The 23,501-nt window shown below is 45.3% G+C and overlaps 2 protein-coding genes across 4 annotated transcripts; both read right to left on the bottom strand.

Annotated features, from left to right (window-relative positions):
* Positions 1–3,776: 3,776 nt before the first annotated feature.
* LOC306785162 (myeloid-associated differentiation marker-like protein 2) lies at positions 3,777–7,300 on the bottom strand. Its single transcript, XM_079279398.1, has 2 exons — positions 6,365–7,300; positions 3,777–6,070 (listed from the first exon to the last, which is right to left on the bottom strand). The coding sequence occupies exons 1-2, from the start codon at positions 6,643–6,645 to the stop codon at positions 5,428–5,430; spliced, it is 924 nt and encodes a 307-aa protein (XP_079135524.1). The 5' UTR covers positions 6,646–7,300; the 3' UTR covers positions 3,777–5,427.
* Positions 7,301–10,257: 2,957 nt separating this feature from the next.
* Positions 10,258–22,625, bottom strand: aspscr1 (ASPSCR1 tether for SLC2A4, UBX domain containing). 3 transcript variants are annotated; one of them, XM_079279080.1, is made up of 17 exons: positions 22,523–22,625; positions 22,242–22,297; positions 21,680–21,794; positions 19,993–20,093; positions 19,156–19,213; positions 18,996–19,069; positions 18,169–18,907; positions 17,810–17,869; positions 17,409–17,548; positions 16,611–16,692; positions 16,451–16,517; positions 16,075–16,137; positions 15,319–15,371; positions 12,961–13,012; positions 12,784–12,853; positions 12,161–12,339; positions 10,258–10,542 (listed from the first exon to the last, which is right to left on the bottom strand). In XM_079279080.1, exons 1-17 carry the CDS (start codon positions 22,610–22,612, stop codon positions 10,532–10,534), a joined length of 2,010 nt encoding a protein of 669 aa, XP_079135206.1. In that variant the 5' UTR covers positions 22,613–22,625; the 3' UTR covers positions 10,258–10,531. The 3 variants fall into 3 exon arrangements, with proteins under 3 accessions (XP_079135206.1, XP_079135207.1, XP_079135208.1); XM_079279081.1 differs by lacking the exons at positions 21,680–21,794; positions 22,242–22,297; positions 22,523–22,625 and adding an exon at positions 20,494–20,648; XM_079279082.1 differs by lacking the exons at positions 10,258–10,542; positions 12,161–12,339; positions 12,784–12,853; ... (1 more) ...; positions 15,319–15,371; positions 16,075–16,137 and adding an exon at positions 16,169–16,298.
* Positions 22,626–23,501: the final 876 nt, after the last annotated feature.

Below are 23,501 nucleotides of genomic sequence, written 5' to 3'. Positions count from 1 at the left end.
GAGTGCTTATCTTACAATTATGTTACTATACAATATAATCAGAGCATAATACTATACCTACTGTACTTATAGCCTATACGTGTACAGTTTAGTCTTTTATGAAACTGGCCTCTTTGAGTTATTACAGACCTCACTAATCCAGTGTTCAAGCACACCCACACTCAAACCAGAAGATAATACAGTCTGAGTCATAATTACTCAGCACGAAAGATTCTCACCACCCTGACTCGTTTAAAAATAAACCAAACATTGATGGCAGAGTTTTATCAGGTGGCATTTTTATTGAGGAAGCCATGATTTTGAAACCACGCAGCTATACATCTTTAAAAGAAGATGTTCACTGTCGATTAGTCGGCTGAATATTTTGTAAATTAATGTAATATTGTGTCAGATAATAATAAAAAACAAATGTCCATCACAATTTCCAGAGCTGAAAATGACATCATTAAATGGAATGTTTAATCCAACCAACTCTTGTCTTTTGTTGAATGGTGAGGTTGGCGGTTCGTTCGGTTGGTGTCCTTGAGCGAGATACTGAACCCCAAGTTGCTCCCAGGCACTTTACAGCAGCCCACTACTCCTTAATGCAAAGGATGGGTTTAAATGCAGAGGTACAATTTAATTTATGGTCCTGAATGTATATGACCATTGTAATAAAGTTCAAGTTCAGTCATATACGAGAAAGAAAGACACCAAAGCCTCAAATTTGAGATGCTGGAGCCAACAGAAGTACTCGAAACCTAACTTGAAATAATCCGTGATATGTTCAGGGTTTATTATTTTGAATAGAATGCACTGAGATTTGAAGATGACTCACCAAAACACTTCAGGGTACCAGAAGTGTTTTGAGATATTTGAGGGACCTGAATTTGAATGAAGAATTGTTATTCTACATGAGGCCGTCGACCAGTGCTTCTTCCTCTGCCCTTAGATTTGACAGAGTCTGAAATAAAGCAGAATTGGATGGCGCGTACACTAATGAGCCACGGCTCTCAAACACAGTTTGGCTGCCGATCCCTCGTTCACCAATGCATATATCAAAATAAGCCATGAACTTGGCTTGTAGCTGTCAGTTTGATGCTAAAATCTCCCCTGTGCACATTTTAATAGGACCAACCCTCTTGTCCATCTGCCTGTTTCTTCCTCTCCGTGTTTCTCATGCCATGCCATGCCAGACTAAATTTATACTCCACAAGAGGTGCTGCACGTCTCCTTTGAGGGACCTCGTTCCATTTACTTTCCCATGGTGCTGCTGGACAGGAATGCAGACGGAGGGATTGCATATGCTCCTGTCTATATATAAAGCAGAAGGCATGTCCTTCCAACGGCACCAGCTGTTAAAATACTCCTCCTCTTCAGTCAGCTGGGCAGTGTGATATCATTTCATCAGTTTATTCTACAGGTGAACACCCAAACGCAGTGAGACAGTCTTTTATTTTAGCCCAGGGTCGTCGCAAGGTACTTTTGATGACTGAGAGATGAGCTCAAATGGATTTAACTGTCCAATGAAAAGTTCTGTCAATTTGTATCTCCTTCCATGATGGTGTAAAGGCTGTTTCATGGACAGATACTAAATCACTTGATTCTGTTGTATTTTAAAGGGTTCACATGTTAAAGGTCCAGTGTGAAGGATTTCGTGGCATCTAGTTGCTATCTGCGAGACGAATGTGATTGGTTTAAAGGAATACAAAACTCTGAGCATTTCCCCCCCCCATAACAGAAGGATAATGTGTGGAGCCAGACCGCTCCTTAGCGCTGACACAGCGTCCGGCTGTGTGAGACGAAGGTCAGAGTGACGTCATCAGGGTTATCTCAGCTTGGGCTTGAGACCTATTTGTTTTTACAGAAAGTCTACATTACAAACTGGAGGCGTGTGGTTTGAAAGACGTGGCATTGAGGAGGCAAAGAGGTCTAATTGCATTCTGGTAAATGTAGGATTCAGTGTTTTTGAAACCTTACGGACTTAAAGTCAGGATATGCCTCTTGTGAGTGCCCCAACTTTGCCCCAATTGTGTCATTTTTTGAGTGTAATTGCAAAATGTAAACTCTTCCTTGAGTCAGTATACGTTTGAATTAGTCAAAACAGCACAGAGGAACAATATGATTATTGTTCCTCCCGTCTGCTGTTACAAAATAAAAACAGATGCAGACGTGTATGAGGGGGTACGGCATAGTGTACCCTTCCCCTTGTTGCTTCAGCTTTTAGAAAAATGACTCCCAAAACTATTCTCCGAAACTAATCTCAAACAAGCTGAACATTGCAGTGATGTATACCTGCAACTCTGCCTCTCAGTCACACAAAAAGTCAATTTACCACTGCCTGCTTCTGCACTATCTATCACGCATGTGTGCTGAGGCGTGACAACACTCATTCGCTCCTTCTTGTTTTGACATACGCCCAAGAGATTTATTAAAAATACCACAGAGCACAAAACCGTTTCTTCTTTTCAGCACAGTGACAAGCGGATGCAGGTGAGGCGTTCACAGCAATTTGTTGCTAGCAGTGATTAGGGCCCAGAAGTGTGTGTGAGAGAGACAAAACGTAAGAAAGAGAGAGAGAGAGAGAAGTAGCTTTGTTGAGTGAGAGAAGATGTGCATATTTAATATCACGCCGACAGAAAACCTTCCCCAAGTGTGCACACGTCTCCCTCCTGCAGTCTGAGACAAGAATGAGTCTGAGACAGGAATGACTACAAAGCAGGAGCGTTAAAGCAAGTTTTCAATTTTATGTAAACCCCAAAACTAATAAAGGATTTCCCTCAGCTCATCACTAAATCTCACGGACAAATCACAGTGAAATTCCCAAAAGAACAGAAAGGGAACCAAATATGGAATTCTTCTTTTCTATTTCTATTCTCAGCTCAGCAGGTATTTAGCATAGAGTGACATCAGCAACATGCACCAGCAGAGATTAGTCATGACAGCGAGCCAGTCGTCCCCTGTCCCTCCACGTCCCCGCGGCTATGGAATCAGGAAGAGGCACTTATGATGGACACCTGTCGCTGCTCATCTCTGTCAAAAGAGTTCATACACTCCGGGCTGTGCGTGTGTGTGTGTGGACAGCTATGTTTAAGACAGAGACCCGCAAGGAGTCAGAAGTAAAGTGAGTACCAAACATGGAACAGCTGCTACACACACTGCTAAACACACTGTTAGTTGCAGCTTTCTCTGTCCGCTGATGTTGTATCCTACTTTGGAGATATCAGTCGGAGTGCAAAGCGAGTACTGCCTCCAGAGGGCCTGTCCATAGAAATGACTCTGCAGGAGGATGATAACGCTTTCCAAAGCAACAAACAGTGCTATTTACACAACAATATTAATTGCTGAAGTTGAAAGTTTAGTTGAAATAAAGCCATGTATAATCCACTGCTCATCTGTTCTTTCTGTATGTTCTTCACTTGTATTTACTGACTAATATAGCAAATCCCTAAAACCCACAATGAGGTCTTCTGTGGTCTCAGATTTAGATGCAAGAGCAGCCAACTGGTGCTGGATTTGCTGCTGAGCACCAAGACGGTCTTGCTTTATGTATGCTGTGGCCCAGTGGCTTCCCAAGGACTTCATATAATACGTCCACAGCACTCACAGATGTGACAGGGGAATACATTGATCCTGGAGTAGAGAGAGGAAGTGACCAAAGCAGAGAGGAGTGAAGGATGGAGAGGAGGAGGAGGAAGAGAAAGAGGAGAAGGACACGGGGGCTGTATGATGTGTGAGAGAGAAATGGGAGGGGGGGGGGAATCTGGAGAGACAGAGTTAAGGAGAGAGAGAGAGAGAGAAATCTTAATTAAGACAGAAGGAGGACAAGCTGTTTCTGCTCCTTTGCTCTCAGAGTGTGCAGCGGTACAGGGGTATCAATTCACCCTGTTAAGCAAATGAATGCTGGTCAGAGACCGTGTGTGTTGCACAAAAATCACACCATGAACTAAAATCTGGTACAAGTGGAGCTGACCAAGAAGAGATCATAAAACGGGTAGGAGCAAAAGAGGAAGCATAGCCAGGACATCATGGAGTAAACCTTGAATTTACACAAACAGAACACACTGAACATCATTTAAAGCTCATACACGTGAAGGGGATCACACAGTTATGTTTTGAACTGTAGGCAGATGGAGTCTCACCCCACCCGAATAACATCATCAGACTTCAGGGATCTTAAATTCAAGCACAACACAAATAACAGTAGTTTACTATTTAAAGGCACAATCTAATAATGAAGAAGTCATTTTATTCATAGGATGACGTTGAGGTAGAAAAAAACTTGCTAAACCAAAGACAGACAGAACTGTATTGTATATGGAATATTTTCCATGTACAATACTTGTGTTAACCAGTTACCACGTGGTTAACACAAGAAAACCACTGAGTTGGGTTTGAAAAGACATCCTGCTAACTACGTAAACTAAGTAAAATGTAAACAATGCAACATAAGTAGGAACACATCAAACACATCACGAATGTAACTTCAAAATAACTCAACACTGGTCCTGAACATTCATCTCCTGCTGGAAGTCCCTTGTGTGTTTGACCGACTCCTGTGTGGGGTTTTCAGTGTTTGAACTACGTCATCACACTCCCGGAGTGTTCTCTCCAATAACGACGCAGGTGAACAGGCTGGAGTGGTGAGAGCGAACCTATAGAACCAAAACAAGGAGCTTAACGACGCTGAAATGCTCTGTAGAGCTCAGGAGAACTGTGGATTTGGCAATAATTCTCTACAGAGCAAAACCTTTTATATACACATAGTCATTTGATCCATTGTGAATCTAAACACATTGAGTCTATGTCAAGCTATGAGTGGGCTTGATGAAGCAGCTTCTTATAGCTGCTGTCTCACTGCTTCAGTGTGAGAGCTCGTGTTTATTTGCGGCTGCCGGGGTAATAGATCTTTGGTGAGCGGTTCGCAGATGACAGGGATGCCACAGATGCCAATGCTGGATTTACTATTTATATTCAAGACTTTATGTGTTATTTTAACAGCAATATAAGCAGCGAGTGCAGTGTGTGTGTTATGCCGCTGGTCAATAGTGGGAGTTTCTTGGTTTATGAGGATTTGGCGTGACACACCCGTGGGCCCTGGCTGCTTGGTGAGGCTGGCTGTTCTCCAAAAAACAAGAGAGGGCAGAAGGGGTGAGTTAAAGAGATGAGGGGTCACCTCAGAGGGGTGGGGCATGGGGAACATAGCATTACAAATGCCTTGTTCACATTCCAGAGTGGTTTCACATTGAATTCCAGGAGCCTGGGGGCCTCAGAGTTAGACCACGTGCAGCACCAGTGATGCCCAGGGCCCGGGATCTTTGACTCCATCTCCCCCTCTCAATACTGTCGTTAAATATCAAATAAATGCACAAACAAAATCAACACGGGAGCAGATTAACAACTTAAACCTGTTAAGCCAACATGATAATGATATGCTCCCATATGGTGCTACGCTCGTGAGTTATGTGAGGAGACGAATCGTGTCCTCTGCGAGTAGACCAGGTCCGCCACGTACAGTCCAAAGTTGACGAAGGAGAACACGGCCACCACGAGCTTGCTGTCCCACGGACACCTGCCCTGAGGGCACGACGACGGCCTCCACGGAGTGCCGTACTTTGCGTCAAAGCAGAACACCGGCCACACCACCGATGCACTCAGGTAGAGCAGAACCTCCAGGAGGGTGCACACCACCACAAAGCGGTCAAAAGGCAAGCAGCGCACGGCCTTTGTCCGCCCACACACAGTCATGACGACCACCAGGGCGGTCAGAGCAAAGCAGAAGGCATAAACGACAACGCAGAAGATGGTGGCGGCGTAACGGGAATACTCGCTCCCGTTGGCCAGAGCTCCGAAGATGATGCAGGCCACGAAGCCCTGGACCACCTTAAGGAGGCCAGACACGGTGGCCATGTAGCCCACCACCGCCTGGCCTGGCTTGGCTCGGCATAACGCCACCTCGGCCCCGTAGGCCAGAGCACACAGGATGGAGCACACGGTCACAGCGATGCGGAAATTTCTGACTTCACAGCCGGCGTAGGGGCACTCAGATCGGACAAAGAAGAGGGGGTAGACCACGGAGGCTGTCACATACCTGGAGAAGAGGAAGAAGAGGAAGAGAAGTGGGGCAAACAGACCATGAGATGCTGTTGAAAGGTCTGACAGAGTTTGTCAGTGGACCTTGTGTTTTTGTACTTAAATCTGATAAATTAGTTTGTCCACTTTGTTACATGGGGTGAGATGAACATGGACATGTAACCTTTCCATCATTCACAGACACATTCCTAGCTGTGCACTTTGTTTTTTCACATGATGCAGACAAAAGATGGGGAAGCAGAGCCACGAGACAAGTGCTGCATCAGCACCTTAAACTGAACACGTGACTTACATGAGCGTGGCGAAGGCAGCACACGTGACGGTGAGGTTGTCCCAGGAAATGGGGAGGCAGCTGTAGAGACGAGTGGCGTCCAGGAAAAACACCACAACCGTCATGGCGAAGCAGAAGCACCACGCCGCCATACAGAACACGCCGTGGGAGCCGCTGTACCCGGCACTGTGGGCGACCATGGCGATCACCGCACAGCCCATGGCTAGCTGACAAAGGCGGGCAGCACCCAGAGGCGAGCAGAGGGCCCTCATGTTGAGGTACGGACCACCCTGTGAATCCATGACTGGGCGAGTGTCGGAGAGGAAGTAAATATTCACTCAGTTCTTCAAGCTGTTAAACCTTCAGGATTCTGGACGTCCAGCAGAGGATGGTGTGGAGTTGAAGGTCCAAACCAGTCCCACAAGAACAAGAGACAAAAGAGCGTCCTGGTGCGAAGGATGTGATTTTGACATCCAGAGATGTCTTTCTCATTTCAGCATCCTCGATGAGCATGTGGCAGGATATCTGGAGTCTCAGCTGGTTGAAGGTGCTGTTGTAATCTGGTGTGGGTTGGTGGGATCATGGAGGCATTATTCTTCTGCTGAAGATCACGCTGACTCATCAATCACAATGATCCAGCACCGTGCACCCAAGTCATATTTACTATGAGAAGAACTTGAAGATCCTTCGAGTCCAGGATGTTTATCCAGCAGTTGTCAGTCAAGTTGAGGAACAACTGCTGCATGGTCCAGTCCAACCGTTCAGCTGAAATGGTCCGGTCCACATTCAGAATCCTCTTGGATCAACAACCCAGATACGTCTGTGTTGTATCTGCTGCTGTGCGACGCTCACACTGTGAATCCACGTGGCCACGTGAGTCAACGACAGCATCAGCTTTCCTCAAATCTCAGCTCTCATCCTCTTACACTCTTCCTCATGCACTTTCTCCTTCCTGACTGTCCCTCCATGTGCTGTGACCTTGCTGCCAGTCAGTCAGACCAGAGTGGAAGTTATTTCGGGTTGGGCCGTCACCGTGCGAGTGTCAGAGGGAAGCGTACATGTGGTTGGGCGTGGAGTCAGGCATGCAGACACGTTACAGACCCTGTGGAATGAGGTGCAATAGCTGACCCCGCGGTGTCACAGAGTGCGCAGATCAGGACCAATATAAGATAGTCAGGTGACACTTATCACATGACACATAGCTGGGACATGACCAGAGAGATTTCACATCTGGGCAATAATATAAACAAACCTGTGCAAATATTTCTCACCTCACTCGTTCCGCTTTTTATCAAATTAGTTGTGAGCCCTTTCTTTATGTTTCTCAGTGTGTAACAATGAAGGCCCGTTGTGGAACGTTACAGAGTATAATGTTTAAAGTACAATACAGTTACTATGTTCATGTCATCGTCAGTTAAAGTATTTATGTCTGATTATTGAGTATTGAGAATAAACACATTGCATTTGTATTCAGTCTTTTTTATATTCACAGCATGCTACAAATGAAAATGACTACATTACAGGGGTTCATACCGCACGTGTTGCAAAAATATATATTTTAGAAGATTTGAAAGTGTTTACTTTTGCAAGAGATGCAAGATATTTTGTATTTTGTGGACATTATTATTCTCTTTGTGGCCCGAGTTCCAGAAATGATGCGATTGCAAAAAGACTAATTTAATGTTTCTGGTCCACATGGGGGCAGTACAGCAAAGTGAGAAAACAGCTTTGATTGATTGAGCTCTGTTTTGATCTCCATCAACTCCTGAGACGAATGAGCAGATACTGTCCAGCGTGTTGACCATCGAGTCACTGACGGTGCACAGAGACCTTAACCGGAGCTATCTGCTGAAAACAGCTACCTGATGCAGCTGGAGGTGAGGTCGATGGAAGCTGAGCCAAACCGAAGCAATGATCTCAGAGACAGAGGACAGACCCGAGGAGACCCGAGGAGAGCCGATTCATCCACAATGTGAAACAAACAAATGACAAATGGTGACAACAGAGAAGACCGTCGTGTCCTTGGACGTTGAGCACACATTGTACTAACCGCAGTCGGGGGGAAGACTGTGACTTGTTTTCTTTTTTCAGTACTCGTCTTTGTGCTCATTTTTATTGTATCACATAACACATGAGAGCCCATTTATGAATAACATATTTAAATTCACGCATTTTACAAACTGCTATTTCCAAAATCATCATCTTGAAGTGTCTTTTTTTCATAATCTATCGAACTATGCTCCCATCTCATGATCTCCATCAGCCTCAACGAGCCGTGCTCTGGTTGCATCACCTGTCCTCAGGTCTCTGTCTCCTCCTGCAGGTGAGGGAGAGCACTCCACACGTTAATGATACAATGTACACGTTAGCTGCCTCTGAAGGTATGCAAAGTATGTGAACGCTGTAATATGTTGGAGAAATTGATTAATAAATAAAGAAATAGATGGAGAAACATGTAAATGGATAAATAATATACAAATATACGAGGAAATGAATGAATTAAATATAATTATAGATCAATAAATACAGAAACAAATATATTACAATTAATATAATTATAAATATATTTTTCATTTGTCAATGTAGTACATTTGAATGTCCTTATCTTTTTTTGAGAGCATTTTGATGTATTTAATTTGTTAATCACTAATTTCTTCATTCGTTTATCTATTTCCTACCTCGATAGCTCAGCTGTGACTCGAACATAAAGATCAATATAGGAACCAGCTGTGGCTGAGAAGCCCCCTTATACTGGATATAAGTAGCATTAGCATGAGTGAACGTCCTGCTGTTCAGTTTATTGATCAGCAGGGCCTCACAGTGAACACATTAGAGGGGACAAGAGTGGACTTACATTAAGATTATACTTTTTTCCCCCCTTGTTTTGGCATGAAGCATCCCTCATTGTCAAATATCCATATGGATGCAGATATTGATCTACTCCTGACGACACCCATCTCTAACCTATACCTGTCCCTGTCTATAAGCACCTGCCTGCATGATGTCTCCTTGACGCAGAGGTCCATCAGCAAGGTGGGAGCAGCCACCATTGACCTTTGCTGTTCAAACATACGAGGCTCCCAGAGGACCACGTCCTACAGCACAATGAAGTCGTATTGAATACATTTCAGACTGGAATGGACCGGCACTGCCGCCTCAGTGACAGGGTTCCGAGTCCAAAGAGGTTAATTAGCGACTCTAAAAGTTGAACGTGACCGTCTGTCTCCGTGCGACAGCCCCGTCCTCCGTCCAGGTCGGGAGGGATCGGTGAAGGACGAGCTCACAGATAATGGATGCTCATGTGTCGTCATCCATCTTCTCACCAAGGCCGCTGTGGTCTTGAGGAACCACTTGGCATTGCTACAGCTGCCACCAGAGGCAGTTATTGTATTAAAGCAACAGTGCTCCAAAAGTTCCAACTGAAAGTTAAACTTCCCACAAACAACACAAACTCCAGAAGCAGCCTCTCTACGAGCCCGTCGCTTTATTTGGCATCAAAGACTCCAGGGGCAGTTGGAAGTAATTCATTTGTAAGAGGGAAACAGAAAGTATGTGTGTGTGAGAGAGAGAGAGAGAGTGGAAGGAATGCAACTCCTCCCTCATACTCACACACCACACACACACAGTCACGCTCCCCTGTTTTCGACCTCTTTTTGAAGTTCCTCCTGCAGCTAACAGTGAATGAGGGGGCAGCTGGTGAGACGGCTGAGGAAGCGTGTGTGCGATGTTGACATGTGAAAATATGGCCACATGCTGCTTGTTTACTAGAACCTGTGGACAGTTAGATAAGTCAGGGCATGCGAGAGTCAGAGGCTGCGTGTATTTGTGCATCACGAGGTCTGCTGTGTTAGATCAAAGCTGTGGTCTAATTTCAACTTTAATACAAGACAATACAAGTTTTAGTACAACCATCTTTATTCACTTTACACTACATCTTCACCTGCTGAATGAAAGCACACTCTCCTCCAAGAGATCAACCGGAATGAAACAACAATCCTCCAATCTTATATTCACTCATCGGCCGAATTATTTTGATTGTTTCAAAACCTAGTCAAGTGCAAAAGCTTCTTCCATGACGGAGTTAGTCCTTTATCAAAGCGCAGCGACGGTTTAAGTGCTCTGCTCAGTCTTCAAGCAGCTTCTCAGACGTCTGTGGTGAAGTCTTCCCATCGACGCACGGCAGCAGTCTTATTTCTTACCTGTGGGAAAACAACAGCAGACGGTTAATAGCGCTGAAGAACAAGTAACTTTGTTTTAGCATTGGTGTTCATCTTGGAATATCAGAAAGTCTTCATGCTTGAGCACATCTCTGGCAAACACGAGACTTAAAGTGGCGCTTTCGTGGGATTGTTTGTGGCGATTCTGTCGATTAAATCAACTGTTGGTGGACAAAAAGAGCCGATCTTTGGTCGAGGACAGCCGTACTGTGGCCAGAGGTAGAACATCTGTTCCTCCCGTTTTACAGCTGCACCTCTACACTGAGCATGAAGACGGGAGGGCGACATCAACCTTTCCATGAGTCGCTCATATCAACAAAGCAAATACGTGCATTTCCCCAAATGTCAAAAATATTCCCTTAAATACGTGTTAATTTAACAGGAAGACATATAAAAACACCACTGAATATTAAACACAGAATCTGCAATATGTGACCTGTAATAACTCCCGTGGACACATGATGATCATCATGGTGCCATGAGGACGGAGCAGACGGCCGAAGACTGGAAGCGTGTCGGCTTTAATCTCAATTCCTGCCGATAATCTGGCATTTTATGATCTTTAATAACTGAGACACTTTAAACTACTGCACAGACAAACGGGCTCAGTGTGTGTGTGTGTGTGTGTTTAAGTGCCCTCTGTACTCTACGGCTCCACACATTGAGCCGATAATTCCCAATTCAATTCATCCTAAAGTGCATCCTTGTCTTCTGAGTCATGAGGAATTCCGCGTTCAAAAAGCCACTTCCTATCCACTGTGGTTTTGGGAGTTTGTGACCACGACAAAAACAGTGTGTCCCAAAACGCCTTCTGTTCTTAAACTAGAAATAAAAGAAAGAAACGGACGAGATCTCCGAGGAGGACAGCTGGAGGGTGAAACACTGGTTTCTGTTTCGGGTGTGTCGGGGTGCTTGGCATTGGCGGGTGTGAAAGGTGTCAATTGGTCCTCCGACTGGACTCAGATTTTTTGGCCTGCAAATTGTTTGAAAAAGCCGACGTCTTATTATATTCGAGGGCTAAAAAAAACGACGTATTCACGACACCAGATGTTCTTTTTGAATAGAGCGATCCGGTGTAACGCAGAGTATGTTGCATTACGGGTTGTTTGTAGCCTAAAGCGTTGCTAGGCTAACGAGTTTTAATGTCTGTTCATTGGTTTCAGTAAGTCAGCCCTGTGAGTGTCTATGAAGCCCAGTTTGACTTCCAGGAGTTCCTGATGGCTTGTGCAACATGTTTTGCTGCCCAAGACTTACACAAGCGAAAACATCTCTCATGTGAAGAGCAGAACGGGATCATTGAACCGCATCAGCTGCCAAACAGCCTAGTGTGACCAATTTCATGTTGAGGAGCTCAAGAAATCAGGACCGTGTTCGTAGGAGTCCCCACATGGGTCCATGTAGTGCTGATGATGCACGACAAGTCACTTGAGATGTCAGATCAATGCATTGCCCGTCCGTCCGACTTTATTTACAGCTCTTGGTTTGTTTATATAGTGCATGTATTTTTCTCTTGGTCTGGACCAAATGAACCAACCTGCAGGTGTGAAAGTGACGAGCTGAGTAAGTGAGTGTTTGGCTCTACATTCTGCCCCGTCCTCACCTGGAAGCTTGAGCCACTTGGGCACCTTTCCCGGGTCAGATCTGGTCGGTTTAGCAGCCTGGGCGTGTGCGGGAGGGCCTCCCTCGTCCTGTGTGGACCCGCTGGTGTCCTCCCTCGGCTCCGGAGGAGGCAGCGGCTCCTCATTGCTGGAGGAAGGTGTCAGGGACCGGAGCATGCAGCTGAGGGGCGGGGCAGAAACAAAAAGGTTAAAATATTTTAGCTTCTCTGGGAAAAATGCATTTATTGTTTTCTTTAGGAGTTCCTGTATCTATTTAAAGCATCATTGTTTTTGCACGAGGAGCTAAAGTTCAGTTTAATAACTGGGTGAGATCGAGATCTAAAACAGGAGTGATGACCTCGTTAGACAAGCAAACGGACAACAGGTGGGGGGGGGGGCACTTTCGGGAAACAGGCGCTATCTTTAGCAGGACTGGAAAATGGTTGTGTTTATGTGCGTGCATGTGGAGGAAATGAGGGCGCACGGGGGTACCTGCTGTTCAGGCCGACCCTCAAAGGGATTCCAATGATGACAGCTTTGTGACAGGAAAATAGGCTGGGTGCCACGGGATACAAGTGCATATACACACCCCGATGCATGCACGGTCACACACACACACACACACCTTGCTATGGACTCATTTGCTTGCAAGGCCGAGACAGAGGATTCAAGCAGGTCCCTCTTCATGGAAAAATCTGTGTAGGAAACACACACAGACAGTAAACTATTGTTTTGCTCAATAATACACCAGTATCTTATTCAGAATCTGCATATGAAAGAAAAGAAGCAAAAAGATAAACACCTGTCCCAACGTCGGATCCAAAGTACACCAGAGCACCAGGAAACAGGTCGGCCTGCAGACGGAGGAGAAGGGAGCAGAAGCCGTCAAAAACTCATCGAGTCAATCGCTGCAGAAACATGGAAAGATCCAAACAGAACGGCCTCCCTTCAACACGCACACCGAGCGCTGCCAGCACAGCCGAGCCAGAGGCGAGCTCCTTTCTGAAGATGATTAATTGCTCGGGGATCTGAACCAGTAACCGAAGTTCTTTGAAGCAAACCACAAAATGAGCAGCAATCAAACGGTTAGAGAAAACACTCTCACCCCCGAAGCACAACGCTCCTCTCCGGTGAACGTCTTAATGGTGATAATGGACCTTTTGCAGGCAGATGCATTACCAAGCGTACAATTATGAGGTAGAAGCGCAGACAGGGGCGAGCAGGGCACGCGTCTGTGACCGACAGGGAACCAGACAAACAAGACCAGTAAAAGATAAACATGTGTTTTATGAATTTGGCAGTTTGCTGCTGTATGTATTCATTCATGGATGTTTTTAGTATCCAACAATGCAGCATAATGTCTTCAGTCCATGTTTCTATTGACATAGTTATCCCTCGTTTTATTTGCTTTGAGAGTGTTGAATTTGAGAGCGTCCGTGTCGCACGTCTTAGTACCTGACAATGTAGTATCAGAGTCTCCTGAATGATGATACTACTTAGATTAATATTCTCACTTCTTCCATCGTTTGTGCACGCTTTGTAAAGGGTCAATATTGCATAACTTTGTAAATTGAATCCTATATTCTGTTTTTAGGTTGACTCATGCCAGCCCTCCGGTGTCTCGTGGTCATCTCGTGTGTGCGTTGTGAGCAGAAGAGGATGAAAGGGGGCGTGGCTCAGCGAGCAGTCAATATATAGACTAATCCTAAACCTTTCACTGTTTCAAATCAACAGTATCAAAAGCGTAGCATGGCGGTCACTGGGATATCTCTCCACTGCAACTTGTCTCCTCACTGTCTCCTCACTCTCTGCCCCCCCCCCCCCCTCTGTGGATGGTTTGCTAAATTGGGACCCATGCGCCTAATTGCTATTATCACAGCCCTGTGAGCAGGAAACAATGTGTTACAGTGAAACGTCGGGCATTCCTACTCCTCTGGCAGCGGCACTTCCAGGGCAACGGGTGTGTGTGTGTGTGAGTGAGAGACAGTGTAAGAAAAACACATTTAAGAGAGGGAGGGAGGGAGGGAGGCAGAGCGGATCCTGATGGAAGACAGAGGGAGAGACGGATGAGGGAGGGGATGCCTGGTATCAAAGGGCTTCTGGGTTGGGAAACATTCCTTCACTGACATGACACAAAGTGATTAAAGTGTGTGTCTTTGTGTGTGAGGAAGAGACACATGCGTGTGCACTCATGTCTGTGTGACATGGCAAAAAAAGAGATTCCTTGTGTGTGTCAACGATTGATGTATAGACAGGGAAACAGAGCCAGACAGTGTTTGTCTGTGTGTGACATGAAACAAGGAGATTAAAGGGTTTTTTGCCCGCTTTAACGCTTTTGAGACTCTAATGGATAGAGACATGGGGGTGAGGGAGGGGGGTGAGGCACAAGAAAGGGTCGGAGAGAGGGACAGTAGTGGTGGACGGGGGGGGGATGAGAAGAAAAGAGGGAGAGAAAGCTGGAGTTGGGGTACAGGAGAGGGACGTGTAGTGATAAACAGGCAGAGATGGGCGACTTGCATCAGAAGCGTGTGATATCACTTCAAACTACTTTCTCTTCCTCCCCTTCCTTCCTCCTCTTCTTCTTCTTCTTTCGTCTACTTTTGGTTGATTCAAAGTGTCAGAATATAAAACCAGGAGGCGCCGATGAGGAAAACGTTCCAGCCGTTCTAAAATAATGCATCTAAAAATAAAAGAACAAGGAGAGTCTACGAGGGCGTCTGGGTTCAGACTGATGAACCGTACAAGAGAACAACTTCTTGTTTTGCATCCGTTTCTCTTTCATTATTGGAATAGCTCTGAACTCAGAGGCAACAAAGCAGCAAGGCTGCCCAATTCTCTCTGTGTGTGTGTGTGTGTGTGTGTGTGTGTCAAGATCAAAGAGAGGCCTGTATTAACCCCATGTGCCAGTCTGGGAAAAATCAAGCCCAGCTGGGGTCAAGGGCAGTGGAGAATTGGGGGGGGGGGGGTAAGTGTGAGAGAGTGTAGCAGCGAGAGAGGAGGGGGAGAATGGGAATGTGTTGGGCCTTTGAAGAGGAGAGAGGGACCACTCGATACATTTTACAGTCTGTGTGTGTCAGAGTTTCTGTAGTTATTGTTTCGTTTGACTCAAATCCCTCCGTTTACTCTTGTGGTGAGAAGGAAGCGCTGCCTGGAGACTCACCTGGAACAGTGTGTCTGACGGGTCGTCCAGGATGGTTTTTGGGGGGGTGATGACTGAAAGAACGTTTCCACCAAAAACAAAAAAAAAGGTAAAAATTAGAAAGAGGGAACATCACTCAAATCTTCAAAGTTAAACTGAGCAAGTGAATTTAATAAAACATGAGAGCGATGTTCACAGACTCTTTGTTGACCTGCAGACTGGACACGAGGACGGATAAATTCATTTCACAGCTGATAAATGACCCGTTAAGAATCTGTTTTAGAAAGATAATTCCAGTGGGTCCTTTAACAGTTTTAGCAGTTAAGATAAGTCACCAATTATATTTTGGGAATGCAGCGTGGTCATTAAAGAGAAGGAGCAAGAAACTGGAGCGGTCAGGCGTTAAAGAATCCTCCGGGTTAGCCGGTTCAAAGGGAGGATGTGGTTTCGATAATCGGACTAATCTTTGGGCTTGTTCACAACCTTTACGATTCTCCCGTTTCTTGCCCCGTTGGACTGAATCGGAACTACTTTCTCCGAGTTGTTTTCAGCAGTTACTCGATGAGTGGAGACCATCGGCCGGACGATGTACCGACGATATGAGCTTTTCACCGCGTGTACGATGGCTGATAAGTAACAAGAAGCTTCAAACGTTTGTTTATGTCAGGCGTTACAAATCCATCACCAGGCAGGCTATTGTCCCAGCTGATATACGTGAGTGCCAATGGTGGATTTATATGTTGTGATTAATTAGCGGGAGAGTAAAACGAGACTTACACAAGTAGAAACTGAGCTGAGGATCCTCCAAGTGACTCCTCACAAAATGCCTCACAGCACCAACTGGACACAAAACAAACACACTTCATGATGAGCAAACTGATCTACGTGCAGCTTCCTCCGTCACCGTGCGGAGGATCGTTCATGTTTCAGATGGAATTCCCCTCAGGTTTGTTGTTGTGTTGGTTGTCGTGTTGCTGTTGGGGCTGAGGTGGATTTAATCCCTGGAATTACAGACCTGTCTCATTATTTCTGTCTCTCTGCCACTCTGGTGTGGCTACAGTCGAAATGTGGTGAGGGAGCCGCAAGTAGCTCCAACATTGCAGCCATACCTGTGGCTAGCCAGCTGAAATGAACACTCTCCACACACACACACCTGTCTCCAGAGGCCTGAAGAAGCCTTGTAGAACATGTCTGTCTGGAAACTGGACCCTCAGGACCACCTGGAGGCACACACAGTGGCAGCGGGTTACAGAAAGTCTGTATATGTCACACAAACACATCCATTTAACAGGATAGTGATTATTTGTCTGTACTTTAGGATATCTTTCCATCTTCTCCTTGATCTGTGCTTCTCTCAGAGATTTAGTCATCAGCGGAGCCTCCTCCATCAGCCTCCTGGGGAGAAACAGACGCACACGTGTACGGAGAAGCGCTGTGAAATCAGAAGCAAACAGTGGAATCGACAACGGGAGCGATGAGCAGACATTGTTTCTTCTTCTACCCTTACTCGCGTGTGCGTGACAGAGACGAATTGCTGCGGTCGGCTTAATTCCCCCCTTTGGTAATTGCAGTCATCGACACAGTAGTAGCGTAGCCATGAGGCAGCCGGCTAAGTCGATGTAGACGGAGATTAAAGGACGGCGAGGTCTCAACCCAGCGGTGTTTGGCCGACGGCCGAGGATAAACGTCTACACATAACAGGCGTACCAATTGCTCCCCGTGTGCCGTATTTAGAAGCGTTTGTAGTGTGCGCGGTGCGTTGTAAACGAGTGAATGTTTGCAAACGCACATACACTGTGTCTCCGCAGCTGTAGTCTGGTGGGGCCACATTCAGAGAGCACAGCGTGAACTTCTCCGCATCTGTTTTGAAGACGCGCTCATGAATAAATTTAAAAAACAACTTCAAACTCACAATAAATAAAAAAGAAACAAACTCATCACTGCTATGGTATTCTGCAATTAAGGGTTGTACATCGACAAAAACACCGCAGGGCCGAAAGCCAAACGGACTAATTATCTGTCAACCACATCTGATCCAGACGCGTTTCTGCAGCAACAAGGTATTTATACTAAATATCACACAAGCGCTTCCATCCACTTCCTTCTCCCACCTCTCGCTCTTCAGCTGTGCGAAGCGCTTACGCACATCGTCCATCGTCACTTCAAAGAACTCGTCCGGCGGATCTCTGTGGCCCTCGGAGTGCCGGGACATGGCGTCCAGGTGGTAGATGAGAGGCTCCCTCTCTACGGGCTGAGGAAAGGGAGCGAGGGAGGGGAAAGGATAGGAGACTTAAAAGATGTCCACGCTGATGGCTTCTACTAAAGCAGAGGTTTTCAAACTTGAAGCAAAGATACTGTGTGAGGTTGAAGGGGGCGAGTGCAGACGAAAAACCACGGGAAGTAATTTATCTGTTATGAAAATGATGCTCATTCAAGATGGAACACACACAACAAGGAGAGACAGGCATCAGGTTCACGTCAGGAAGTTCTGACAGGAAATAAATGGTTTTACCTCCAAGAACTCCTCCCCTTGATCCATGTCCTCGTCCGGCTGGTCGGCGGTGGTTTGACGCTGTGAGAGGAACAGAAGAGGCCACCAGTTTTACTCGATTACTTGTGGAGAGATCGTTTGTCCACATGCTTCTGGGTCGATAAATAACCTTTAAACTCAACCACAATGATGTGTGATTTGCCTTTTAATTTAGCTAAATGTTGGAGTTAACAAGATGTGAATTATTCAGGCTCTAGTGAACACAGAACTAAAGAAATGACTTGCAATGAGAAAACTATTTCATGATAACTGGGCAAACTATAACTGCTGAATAAACGTTATTAATCCCACCATAACATATCAGGACTGATGTGACTCACCTTGGTGCTAGATCCATGGCTGGACTTTGCTTTCTTGGCTTTTGGTGATTCTGCTGGTGCAGTCGGAGCCGACAGAGACGAGGATGACGATAGCGAGCGTACCGCTGCACTGCCCCGTGGACCCCCAAGGCGCTGACCGCCTCCAGAGAAGGGAACGAAAGGAGCCACGGGAGCCGAGGGGGAGGCAGAAGAAGACGGGTGAGAGCTCAGTCCTGAGGGCCCCGCTTCCTCGCCATCCTCCTCTGGGGTTCCTCTCCCGACGGGAGGACTCTTTGGCCGCACTGCATCCTGGGAGTTTGCAACCTCTTCCTGTTGAACAGGAAGTTTGCTGCATGTGGCGGGGGCGGGAGATGGAGCGGCGGAGGCGGGAGATGGAGCGGCGGGGGCGGGAGACGGAGCGGCGGGGGCGGGAGACGGAGCGGCGGGGGCGGGAGACGGAGCAGCGGGGGCGGGAGACGGAGCAGCGGGGGCGGGAGACGGAGCAGCGGGGGCGGGAGACGGAGCAGCGGGGGCGGGAGACGGAGCAGCGGGGGCGGGAGACGGAGCAACGTGGGCTTCGATTTGCCGGTGGGGGCCTGAATTATTATTCGTCACATCTGTTGTTGAGGGCGCAGGATCGGGCTGAGGGGGCGGGCTCGGTGTGGTTTCCTTGGCAAAAGGTGCGGTTGGCACAGCGGCTGTTTCAGTGGCTTCTTCTCCATCTTCCTGTCCCGGTGCTTTGTTCTTTTTGAGTAAAAACCTGAAACAAAGAAACAACAGCTTTCTCATTAAGTCTCAAGTTCAAACAAGTTTGTGTGCAGTGTGTTGTTTATACACAAGCAACCTACCTGACGATAGCATTTCCTCCTGTCAGACCCAGAGACCTCAGAGTGGCCTTCTTGAGTGCTTCTTCACCACTCACCTGCGCGCACACACACACGCACACCTTAGTACCCATAAAAGTCACTTTATTTTCTTGAAAATTGGAGTTAAAGGAACATTGCATACCTCGTCTCTCATGTAAACACACACAGGAGTGGATCCTGACTCTGACAAATCGGACACACTGGAATCAGGTGGAAACAATAAGAAAAACTGATTAAAGTTAAAGGGCGACTGATTTTTGTTTGCTTTAAAAGCAACGTAACTGAACACAGAAGTGGCTTCGCCTCAGCCCTGTGATGCAGTGGCATGTCTGCATGTGTCAACCATGCGAGAGCACAACCCCGTGTAGAAACTAATTGAACCGTAAATGTTTTACTATTGTTCTCCACGTTCCCCTCGGCTTCAGAGCGTTCACGCTGATGTGGAGCCAATACTCGTTTCATGGAAGCGTAACTTCCCTGGAAAAGGATCAGTAGCTGGAGCGACGTCATTTAATAGAGATGAGATGAGGGCTGGACAGATGCACGAGCACCTGGGACCGCACAGCTGGAACTGCTGAGTAACAGCTGCAAGTGTGTGTGTTCGTTAGTTTTTAATTACAGCTTTCTAAGCATCATTAATCTATTAATTAATGTGAAAGTTTCTAAATGACATTAATATTAATATAATAATAATACTAATAATAATAATATGATTAATATTGTCCTGTGTGTCTACGTTAACTAACGCTGAGGATGTTGTTTAAAGAAACATCTGTTATGGGAATACAGAACAGGGAATTACACTAACGAATTGTATTACCCCAAACTAATTCTAACCTCAACTCTAAAACCAATTCTTAACCCTCAAACAGCCCTGTGAAGAACCTGTGAAGCCCTGCTGGTTCTCAGTTTGGTCCTCACAAAGAAATATGTTCAACAGCACACAACTGTACACATGCGTGAATGCTCATACACACACCTGATCTGAGGAAAATGTGTGAGCAGTTCCCACAAGCTCTGTCCACAGGAGAAGGAACCCTGGAGCCGAGAGCCGTCCTCCACCTGTAGTGCAATCCGCACCTGAGGGATATGAAAGCGCAAGCACACACACACACATCAGGTCAAAATGATCAACAATGAGTCCACATCACACAGGTGCTGTAGCCGGCTGTGAGGTAACTGAAAGGGTCGTTTTTTTGTGGCAGTTTTTGCATTTACTATAATAAGAGCTCGTAAAAAAAGGACCTTTAAAAGGATTTTAAAAAAGAAATACATGGCATAGAAACAACCCGGGTAACAACTCTTTATTTCTCTATTTAGTGCATCGTAACCTTTGATGTTGAAGGAAACTCACAATATTAAGTTTAAGAATCTCTCTCGGTGGTCATTTGTAAGTTCTTGGCTCGACAGTCTTGAGCCATTTTGCAGGAAGAGAATTCTTTGATAATCAAATGTGATTAAGCTGCACATGTGGGCCTACCTCAGTCAGGAAGTGAGTAACACCAGGCATCAGTGCGAGTCTCTGTTGTTCTCTGAAGTCATTCTACGAGTTGTTTATGTTTACTCGACAACCGCGTTGTCCGGCACAGAAAGCACGCTGCACATCGGCACACCGGGAGAGATGAAAAGAGCTCTCTGGCTGTCGACCGCTAAACACGAAAGCCTCTCACACACACCAGTCTGGCAGAGGTGAATGTTGGGAGGTAAACGAGTCAGTGTGTATGCGCATATCAAATCTGTGAGGTATCAACAGTCAACCATCCATCAAATGAACAACAACAGATAAAACCCAGCCGGGATTTTACTTGTGATGTCATAGGAAACTACAGCTCAGCTACAACAAAGTGTTTGTATCTGGAGATCAGAGTGAACGCAGGAACACAGACGAGCATCCAGGTACTGTCGATGAAGAGCCCACACATACAGCTGACAGAAACACCAAAATAATACCGATATTGCGACCGACATTTCTCCCCAAACATGATTTTGGGTGAGAGAAATAATCAATATGTTGACGAAATTAAGTTTGTCCTCAATCAAAGAAATTCGATACGATTTTGTCGACTGATCGATTAGGTGATTGAAATCGACAGATGTTGAAAAGACACCACAAAGAATCACACAAGAGCACCACTTTAAATCTCGTGTTGACCAGATGTGCGCTCATAAGTTTCTTGGAGAAAAAAAAAGCATAAAAACGACCCTTTTAAAAAGGTGGAGTTGGTATCCGGTATCTGTGGCGGTCACTGCAAGAAGCTACCTGCCTGTGTACCGAACAAAAACGAGCGATTAGACGACTAACCAACTGAAATGGAAACAAATAAAATGGTATCCGGTATCTGTGGCGGTCACTGCAAGAAGCTACCTGCCTGTGTACCGAACAAAAACGAGCGATTAGACGACGAACCAACTGAAATGGAAACAAATAAAATGTAAAATCCACATGTTTAAAAACGATAGTTATGTGCTAAGCTTTCAGTTTCACTAAGTCAGGCCTGAGAATAGAGTTACTGCTGTAACTCTAGTGCTAGAGTGACTCTAGTGATACCGACTAGCAGACAATATCAATATGTACCCTTACATATTGACATTGACACACTCATACACATACACTCATGTTTGCTATCTCTCTCTCACACACACACTTGCACCTTTTCTAAACTAACCTGGCTGCCAGCTACAGCCTGTTTCCTTGTACTTGTCACCATTTCCAGTTTGGCATTGTTGGGCAGGTTGGCAAACCTCCAAGGCAGCGTGAGGTCGACAGCGGTCCTCTGAAACCTGTCAAACGTTGATGACAGAAGAGAGAGGCGGGTGAGGATGATGGGACAAAAACAAAAACTACGAGCACCATTACGTTTGATGAGAGATCTATACTAGGCTTCTCCTATTATTAGAAATAAGACTAGAGGGAAACTATTACATAATAAATGTAAAAACAATATTACATGTTTTTGTAACTAATAAGTAAAATCCAGTGGTTGAATTCACCTAAATAAGTTGGGACAGAGCCCTGCTACTACACAATGTTTCAACGTGTCTAATATCAGCAGCCATGTAAAGTCACACAATATTCTTCACTACTTTATATTCAGTACACACACGTGGCTCACACGTATCGGGCTTTACTTAGACGCAGTCTGGGCTCAGGGCAGGAATCTAAAGCGAACATTAATGTAGCTTAAACGTCAGTACTGAGACAGCTAGCATCAACCAACTGGTACTCACTTCAAACCGTGTTCGTCGGGGTTGAATCCATGTTTTTTGCAGACGTCCTCCAGCACCTGAAGATGTCAAATATAAACCCAGTGAGGAAAGTTGTCGGCTAGTAACCGAATCATTTACTTTCATCCGCACAAAAACTGATCTGTCACTGGCTAACGAGTGTTAGCCAACTACTGTTAGCCAAACAAGCTAACAAGAGTCGCAATCGTTGCTCTGGTTCGAAGACAAAACAGAATAAAACAAACCGTCCATGTCATGAAACACGCTCTTAATACACATGTTACCTGTAATAACGGTGTGTTTGAGGACACTTTAACTGCCTGTCTTCTCCCATTAGGAGTGAGAACCGTCACAGCTGTACCACTGGCTGCCATTGTGTGTCGTGACGTCCGCGGTGTTTATTTGAATAAACTTTATTGACACATTACCAGCTTTTATTTCCAGGGATAGAATGAGAATTAATGTTTGACAACTGATATATTGTGCAATATAGTTCAGAATATGAAATTAATTCCACAAATGTAGATCATGCTTTACTTCAGAACCATACAGTAATGCAACAAATCATCTTTTATCAATGTAGCTTTTAATATCACACACACAAATATATGCAGACAGTTGACGAACTAAAAAGCTAACTTGAATGAGAAGAGAAACATATGATGCTTTCATACAGTACAGGTAGCGTATAGTGTGCGGTACGACATGCTTTAATATAATATTTTCTTGGTACAATAGTGCACATACATGTGTGTACAATGCATGTTTGTACATGCAACATATATCAGGGAAGGCAGAGCGAGCCCCCTCTGCACTGAAACATTTGTGTTTCCTTTTTATTAGTCATCTCATGTGTAACCTTGTAAATCTATATTCAAGTTTTAGAATATTATTAAGAATATCAATAAACCTCATGAGGTCAATCTATCAGTTTCTTTGTTTCATTCCCTGTCTAAAAATCTGAGTTTGTCTTACACAAATTTGTCCACATGACCAAAATCATTTCAACATATTTTTATTTGATAAAAGACTCATCTTTGAGCCTTAAACTGGATGCTGAGAGTTCTTAAGATAGATTCGTTAAATCCCAAATAAAGCTCAGAATTTGTTTACAATTCTTGTCCTGACCTTTAGTAGCCTATGACTTATTCAAAAACACGATATTACACAACATAACCAACTCATTATGAATCTGGCTAAACAAATACTTGAGGTATCGTGACCCTCATAGAAGAAGAAGATAACTGGCAACAACACATCCAA

Source organism: Melanostigma gelatinosum (genome assembly GCF_949748355.1).
Source record: "Melanostigma gelatinosum genome assembly, chromosome: 11".
NCBI classification, from domain to species: domain Eukaryota; kingdom Metazoa; phylum Chordata; class Actinopteri; order Perciformes; family Zoarcidae; genus Melanostigma; species Melanostigma gelatinosum.
The sequence above is the reverse complement of the archived record's forward strand: the minus strand, read 5'-3'. Positions and strand labels throughout refer to the sequence as shown.

Bases quoted from the DNA above. Each gene is read 5' to 3' on its own strand.
- LOC306785162 (XM_079279398.1), bottom strand. From the start codon at position 6,645: ATGGATTCACAGGGTGGTCCGTACCTCAACATGAGGGCCCTCTGCTCG. The intron at 6,071-6,364 runs GTAAGTCACGTG...CCTCTTCTCCAG, and splicing joins GCTGCCTTCGCCACGCTCAT to GTATGTGACAGCCTCCGTGG.
- aspscr1 (XM_079279080.1), bottom strand. From the start codon at position 22,612: ATGGCAGCCAGTGGTACAGCTGTGACGGTTCTCACTCCTAATGGGAGA. The intron at 17,870-18,168 runs GTGAGTCACATC...TTCCTCTCACAG, and splicing joins GCCATGGATCTAGCACCAAG to CGTCAAACCACCGCCGACCA. The intron at 17,549-17,809 runs GTAAAACCATTT...CCCTTTCCTCAG, and splicing joins AAGGGGAGGAGTTCTTGGAG to CCCGTAGAGAGGGAGCCTCT.